Here is an 8,030-nt window from a genome sequence, read left to right on the forward strand (position 1 = left end):
GTGGCTCATCATCACCCCTGCACCAGCGTGCACCAAATGAGATCCAGCCTGGGGCAATGTATTAAATATGCATATCAAAGCCAATGAAAAAATAAACCTGGAGATTCAAATGGCACACATTTACATGCTGACAATGTTTCACTCTACCACTTTTCAGGTAGTGGTTCTGTGGTATTTTCACTTTTTAGTGGCTGAGGGGTTGAGAGAGGGTATGCTTGCAGAAGAGGCTGAAGCATAAGAGGATTTACTTTCTAGGGGATGCCTGGAAATGAATATAATTAATATAGCTATGGTACAAAAGTGTCAAAAATAGTGAAAACTCTCCAAGGTTTTCTCTCACCTCCTACACAACATTGAAGTCTGTGGCAAACCTTGCCATTTCCCACTTGGTGTGCTGGTGGAACAAATTATTGCTTCCCTTCAAAACAAATAGCAGGGGGCTAAAGTAAAAATGTTATAGTTCAGATCTCCAGGAAATAAAAGGCTTTAAATTATGATGCCCAATGAGGTGGCAAGCCCTCATGGGTTCAAAATAAATCAGTTGTCATATTTACTTGACTGGGGGCTCGCAAGAGTAACAACAAATGCTAAGTTGACTCTTTTATCAGAAGATGAAGACTGTTAAATTATTAAAGCACTATCCTCTTAGATACAACTTCCTTCTGAGTGTAATTTAAATAGTACAATAGTTCCATAAATTGGCATTGCCTATCAGCTAATACACTAAACAGCCTAGTTTATCTTATGTCTTCTCTGTAAATATCAGCATGCTCTACTCCATACAGTCACTGGAAAAACAGTTGCCAAGAAACTCTTGCAGAAAACCAAGTAGTTGAGCCCCCCAGATATGTCATAAGAAAAGCTGTTGGCTGCAGTCAACTGTGAACCTCATTCTATAAACCTTGTAAGTAGATTCCTTTCCATTCCCCCAATAGTGCACAATGCACATGAATTTAGAAACAGGAAGCAATGAAAATAAACAAATAAATGACAACAACAGCAAATATTTCTAAGGCAGCATGATGCCTTGTGGAACAGAACCGCACATCACACAGCAGCACGCCAGCAAATGAACTTCCCAGAGCTGCTGGCTGCACCCTTGTGCTTGCAGTTACTACACTTAATATGCAGAAGAGCTCCCCAAAATTTCCCTCATCATGATAGGAAAAGCCAAGAGGAAAGACAAGCACAGGAGCTTTCAATGCCACAGTATTTATTCTGTCTCTGAACTGGACAACACTGGATATTCAGGACTGAGGGTTTCTTTTCTTTTCCTTTTTTTTTTTTTAACTTTTGTTCTTAAGCTGGCTTTCCACACAGCACAAAGGCTAATAATTAAAATCTATGACTACAGATTTTTCAAAACTTTAAAGGAGGGGAGAACCTCATAGAACATTTATTCTCAAAGCATCTTTGACTCACTTCTCTTAACATCCCAGAATGGGAGGGTAGGGGTACCTTCAAGTCCGAATGCCTGTTAACTCCACAGAGTGTTAAATTAACATTTCACCCACTAAGATATTAGACTACAATCTCTATCACTTAGGTTGTGGCTTCAGTTGAATGTAATCTATGGACACCCTGTCCCCCCACTTTCAGGCTTGAGTTCCTATAAATAAACTGCTGTTCACACCTACTCTTTAACTTCGGCACACTTGCCTCTCCTAGCAGCTGCAATCTTCTCTTTGCTTCTTTTTCAAATTTTCTGTCTCACTACATATGCTTTTTTTTTTCTTTTTAAGCATCAGACTCACCTAATCAGTTCCAAAATAGGATTAAAAACAGAGAGAATAGAAAGAAATCTCCCTTCCTGGCCTGACATACACAGTCACTCCCTACTATACTCTCTGTTCTCAGGAACTGTTTAAGTGTTAAAATTCAACCACTAACCTTGAGTTACTCAATCACAATTCCCTTCAGCTTTTGGTAATACATTGTTAATTATTTCATCAGGGTTACTGTCTTTTATTATGAAGATGCTCAGCCACTTGGCAATAAGTCCATATACTGACAATAAGTTTCTATAGAGCAAAAGCCCTGAGAATTGTTATGTGTTCACTCCTTTTATTTCTAATGCAATGCATGACTGCCAATAATTCTCAGGATTGTCATCTCTGGGAAATCAGCCCTCCCTCCACAATTCTCTCTTTTCCTTCAGTCCTCTCTCTTCTCCATGCAGTCCACTAGTGGTCTTGCCTCTTTCTATCTCTGCTGCACAAATACAGAGTTGAGAAAGTAAAAAAAGACAGCCAGCGGTCACTATATCAAACAGACAATTTGCTAACACTCAAGTCACCAAATCCAGGAAACTTTACACATGAAGAGCACAAATCACTCTATTGATTCCCCAGCCTTTTTAGTTCTCAACGTAAATAAGGAAGGGGACCAAGAAAAGGGGAAACAGAGACGAAGGGGATGGCAGAGGTAGTGAGAAAGGGAGAGAAAGACCCCTATTGAGACCAAATCATTTAGAAAGAAAACTAAGTCACTGGAGCTGAATGTTACAAGTTTTGTTTTTTAATTTTTAAAAAATGCCCCGTAGTCTTAAAGGAACACCAAAGGCTCACAGACTCACATGGTCAGCGAGATTCGTGGAGGAGCCTGAAAGTTCTTCGTGGTCTGACTTGGAGCTTCCATCTCTTTCATCAATGACGAGGTCGATGGGCATTTTCCCCTTCAAACAGCTAATGTACCGGTGGCAGAAGTTATCACACAGTTCGTGGACCTAGAAGGAGGGTCATGTTGGAAGTTTCAGCTCAAACTGTTGTTATTGTTATTTGTTTTGTTTCATTTTTAAAGGAAAAAAATATCAGGTTGCAGGGTTACATTTGGAAAGAGCAACAGTGCAATGTCTTCCAAACTAACTCTAATTAATGGGTGTAATAGTTGAAGGCGAGGAAACAATAGAGCAATTGTTGCAGTAGATATTATTCTCCAGAGACTTCCCTGAACAAGTTACAATAAATACAGAAGAAACAGGATTGGAAATAACTGGGTTCAGATTGGAGTTCAGGGAGAAAAATCCGATTTAATGATAACATCAAAATGTTAGAACACTGGAATTGGGAACAGCCATTAGCATTTTTGTGATTCAATAAGCTAGGGGTTTTGTATGTTTCTAGGGAAAAGTGCTTGAGCTGCAAAGCAATGTAAAGACACCCCAGCGAGGATGATTCCCTCTGTTTGCACCTAATGCACGCTCTGGGCTGAGGGTGAGCTGAGCTAATAGAGACGCAAGCAGGCTGAATGTCCAGTAACACAAATGGTTTGCTTCATTTAAAAATAAGCCTGAATGCCTGGGGAAAAGGCGGGAGAACTACTTTAAAAGGCAGGGTTGTCCTAATTCACCCATCCTCTGAGCTCCTGGGTTAAGGAGCAATTTGAAGGAAAAACAGGATAACACATTGCTCCAACTTCCAGGTGCTCAATCCCTCAGACTGGAGGTTTGTTAAAAATACCCCAGCTCAACCAGGAGAGGGAAGTGGCTGGATCAAAGTGGGGAGTATTATTTCCTACTTACCTTTTCTAACTCCAGAAGATGAAACCTTAGTACTTGTATTGCTTGTATCATCTGAAAGAAAAGTTTGGAGTGTGGAGTTAAGGCTTTGAGACTCGGAGGTCCCAAGTAGAGGGTGCTGAGGAAACTGGGTTAGGGAGAAGAAACAGACAAGTGGCCAGGCAAAACCCACATAACAAGAAATCGTCAGAAAAACCAAGTGATTACTGATCATCTTTGCCTCATTGGCCACGGGGTTGGAATCTGTCTCAATCTGAGCCGAAGCCTTTATTTAATATCTTTGCCGCACACTTCCATTGAGCTGTTTGTAAGGACTGCTTTCCTGGGCCAGGCCTTCTTTCTCCACCAGAGCCCTCTTTAACCATCCCCTCCCCTCGACCTCAGGCCAAATTAAAAAAAAAAAGTCGCTTCTCCGGAGAGAGAAAGCTTTTAGAACCGCACACCCTGCGAAATCCGTCCTCACTGAAGAAGGAAATACTCAAGATGAATGGCGAGGCAGGGCCTTTGAAAGGGGATTTAAGTACTTTTAATATTGAAATCGTGAAAATTAGCAAAAGAATCGCACCTAAAAGTGGCCTGCGCTGTCCGGCCCCTCACCCCCCAACCTCCCCGGCCCGCCTTTGGCCGCGCCCGCGGTTACTTCCTTCGGGTTAGCAGCCGGGGGGCTCGGCCTCCTGCCCTGCAAACAGAGGAAATAGCTCGCTGCTCGCAGCCTCACTCCCGGGGCCGAGACCTGAGACTCGAGCTCGGCTCGCACTCCCGGCGCCGCGGCCCCGCCGGCTGCGTGCCTGGGCTCCTCTTCTCTTGACGTCCATCCCGCCCCTTTCTCCCATCTCCCTTGGGGGACCCTAAGTTTCTCCCTTCCTCCCAGTCGCTCCTGAGCTTCAAAAGAGGGCTCTGCTCTAACACCCCGGCTCTCCGGGATAAAGTGGGTGCTTCTGGGAGAGGGAGGGGGGACCCACGCTGGGGAAAGGCAAGAAACTGTGAGCCTTACCAAATTGTCCAGCTCTGGATTTGAGGAAAAAAGTGGCTTTTCGGCGCGAACCTATAAGAAGCAGGGAAAGTTAGCATGAATTATTACAGCATTTCAAAGAAAAACCCTGTCACCAACTAAACTGCCGTGTGTGCGTGGGTATGGTGGAGGGGCAGTGGTGGCGAAGAGGAGAGGCGCTTTGGTAAAATACCTGAAACAAACCAGTACCTTCAATTGGTGGGGTTGGCTGGAAAAGAATCAGGGCCTCTGGTTCTCCCATTAAGGAGTACCTGGAACTGCTAACCTGTAGCCGGGAGTCCAGGGCCGTTGTGGGCACTGAGGCCCCCCTCACCCTGCCGTCCCAGGGGCTCCGGCTCTCAGCCTCCTTCACCTCTGCTCTGGCGCTGACCGCCCGCGTGGAGGGGCGCCCAGCTTCCTTCCCTCCCGGGCACTCTCGGGTCCCTCACAGCCCCTATCCCTAATTCTTGTTCAAGTAGCTGCAGGCCGGGGAAAAGGCCAAGCCCCAGATTAGGGGCAGGTCAACTTTAATTCGAGGGTCGAGCCCCCGTATTCCTGGCTGGGGGGGAAAACAAACACCCATATTTATCTCCACTTCCAATTGCCTCCAGGCTCAGGGATGGGGAGGAGGCGTAGAGCGAGGACTGGGCCGGAGGAACAGATCGGGTGTCCCTGCCTTTTCCTCCTCTTTCAAGTAAAGCTCCGAGGAAAGGGGAGGAGAGTGAGTGAGAGGCTGCAGGAGGGTGAGTGGGTCAAGAAGGTTGGACCTGCTTGGCGAAGACCGCGATGTCCTCGTTGAAGGAGTCGGAGGAGCAGACGTCTCCGCCGGCCACTCCGGGTTCTCGGGGAGTGCAGGTCGCCAGCTCGCACTTCTCAAAGACCAGAGCTAACAGAGGAAACAACGGGTGCCTAACGGGCAGCGCCACGCAGAGACACACACACGGAGACGGGGTGCAGAGGGGAAGGAGCAAGAACTGTAATCAACAAGTTTGGAGGGTTCGGATTCCTTAATACAACAGGCACGCATCACACTTTACAACCCTTCCTCAGCCAGCCGAGCCTGGGCCAGAAACAGAAAGGAAAAACGGCCTGGCCCTTTTCCCTCGGCTCAGGAGTCCCTCAGATCTGGCCGGAGAAGCCCCTGGCCTCTTAAGCTATCTAGGTAAAAAAGAGCCTCCTTTGGAAGTAATGAAACATCCGAGAAACTCAGGCACTCTGGAGTCCAAAGTTGATCCAGACCCACTCCCTACACTACAGACAGAGGCTGCCGAACCAACCCTCCACACCCAACCCTGACCTCACAGGAAAGGAACACTGAAATAAAAAATTACTTTAACTCCGCATTTTAATAGGCATTTCGGAAAAGGCCGAGGGCTTCACCTACAAATACACCCGAAGTGAGGTTTCCTAAATCCAAATCAGAGTGCTCTCCTAACCTCTCCACTTTCTTGCCTTATAAACTTGTTTGCTCTACTTCTAATAAAGCCCCGGTTTGGGGGCCAAGATAATAGGAATGTTAAATGCTGGAGAGCTTCCTTCCAAAGACATTTCTCCGGCAGGCAAAAATAAATAAATCGAGTGTTAAAACTTGGAAGTGTGCGTGGGCGTCTGCCCTTTGTGTTCCTCCAGGCGGTTTAGCTACACTTCGGGATGCTTGCGGCCTCTGGCTTCAGGCTCAGTTGCTATTTACCGACGGTCTCCTCTCCTCGGCATCTTGCCGCCTTTCCCACCTACCCTCAGCTGGGAGAACCCCAAAGGTACACGTTTGGACCGTGCACCCCACCCCTCCTTCGGGTTCTCTCAGAATGTAAATACGTAATCTCCAGCTATCTCCTTTACTCCCCCTAAGAGCGGCTCTATGCAGCAGCAGTCCCTTCCACCCCGCTGCACTTCAAGGTCTGCCCCCTTTATTTACAGAGAATTAAGAAGTGGGTGATTAGGACTTCCTGGCCGACAGAAGCAGCCCTGATCCCAGCTCAAGCTGCACTTAGTGACTCCCAGGCTCTCGGTAGGAAACAGAAGAGAAACAAAACAAAACAAAAAACCCACAAAAAACAAAGTTGCTCCTCATCGCCAGGAAACTTTCTACTTCGTTCAGGCCTGTGTTAGGGGGCCTGGAAGGACCAGCTCTGCGTCCTTTGGCCAGGAATACCGTCCTTGGGGAGAAGGCCCTGGCAAGATCCTGAGTATTCAAGTCACTCCAGGCTGTGGGGTCCGGAGTGACGGGGCCAGGGGGGTGGAGGAAGACGCATCTTCCTGGGACTTACACTTAAGGGGCAGATCAGACCCCCTTCACTGTCCCTTCCTAAGGCAAGTGGTTCCCTCTGACTCCCACCACCCCGAGAAATAACTCGTCCAGTCCCTCAAAACACACACATACACACACACACACACACACACACACACACACACACACACACACACACGGTATGCTGGGATGGGAGGGGTGGGGGGTTGGTTTACCCATAGATCGCGTCCTTGTCCCGCTTCAAGGCGTCGTTGACAGCGGATCCCATGCTGGCCGGCATGACATTGGGGTGCGGGGCGTGTGCGCCGTAGTGCTGCGTGGCGTGGAGCGGCGGCCCGTGGTTCAGGTGGTGAACCGGGGGAATCGGCCGCGGCGCGTGAGGGTCTCCGTACATGGAAGCAGGCACACCTACTCCGTCCATCCCGCCGTAGTGGGGCAGCTCATCGTACTGTCGGAACCCGGCAAAGGGGAGGCGGGAGCAGGAGGTGAGAGAGCGAGGAGAGCCGAGGGGGAACAGGGAAAGACGCAGGGAGAAGGGAGCAAGCAGAGAAGTGGGAAAGGAACAGAGATGGGAGAGAGGGGGAGAAAGACCGAGGGAAGAAAGGGGGTGGGGGAGGCAGGAGAGAGAGAGACGGAGACAAGAGGGGTGCGGCGGACAGGGAGAGGGAAATAAAAACACAACCGAAGTCAGAACACAGAAAAGTACCGAGCACGAGTTGAACACACAGAAACCAAACCAGCCGAAACAACGGGGTTGAAAGTTGTGGGGGATAATGATTTTAAATTTTAAAATGGAAAAGTATGAACCAAGAGCGGCGTTTAGAGAAGGTAGAGGGGGCGGTGAGGCCGGGGACCAAAGGGGCGCCGGGAGGTCCCGCTCGGCCGGAGGCAGCAGGACCGCACCGAGCCAACCGAGGGAGAAGTGGAGTGAGTGTGAGGAGGAAGCCCCGAATCCCACCCCAGCCCCCCTTCGCCTCCTACGGAGGATCCAATAAATCAAAAGGCGAAATGAAACAAAATAAAGAGAAGAAAAACGCTAATAATCAGGACGAAAACGCCGAGGACGAGGGAAGACTGGGGCCAGTGCCTCCCCGGGGGCAGGGAGCGGAGGGTGGGGGGTGGGGGGAATAACGTGAAAGTTACCAGAAACATTATTTAGCAGCGGATTCCCTGCGTCCTTGTCAATTTCAGAGACAAAACAAGCAGCCCAGGCTAGTCTAGGCGGCGGCGCAGCGGCTGCGGCAGCGCGGCCCCGGCGGCGGCGGCGGCTCCTA

The 8,030-nt window shown here is 48.7% G+C and overlaps 1 protein-coding gene across 10 annotated transcripts in view; it reads right to left on the reverse strand.

The window, feature by feature from the left end:
- MEIS2 (Meis homeobox 2) overlaps positions 1-8,030 on the reverse strand; it is a 196,290-nt gene that overhangs the window by 186,141 nt on the left and 2,119 nt on the right. For 5 of the 10 annotated variants that reach the window (XM_036998431.2, XM_017641600.3, XM_017641599.3 and 2 more), the window contains exons 2-6: positions 6,972-7,204; positions 5,276-5,417; positions 4,512-4,562; positions 3,521-3,571; positions 2,576-2,725 (exon numbers count right to left, since the gene is read on the reverse strand). In XM_036998431.2, coding sequence (XP_036854326.1) covers positions 2,576-2,725; positions 3,521-3,571; positions 4,512-4,562; positions 5,276-5,417; positions 6,972-7,177 — 600 coding nt within the window. In that variant the 5' untranslated portion in view covers positions 7,178-7,204. Of the gene's footprint in view, positions 1-2,575; positions 2,726-3,520; positions 3,572-4,511; positions 4,563-5,275; positions 5,418-6,971; positions 7,205-7,899; positions 8,026-8,030 lie in introns of those variants that run through there. The other 5 variants (XM_036998430.2, XM_036998429.2, XM_036998433.2 and 2 more) reach the window with 2 other exon arrangements.

Source organism: Manis javanica, chromosome 8 (assembly GCF_040802235.1).
Source record: "Manis javanica isolate MJ-LG chromosome 8, MJ_LKY, whole genome shotgun sequence".
In the NCBI taxonomy this organism is placed as follows: Eukaryota; Metazoa; Chordata; class Mammalia; order Pholidota; family Manidae; genus Manis; species Manis javanica.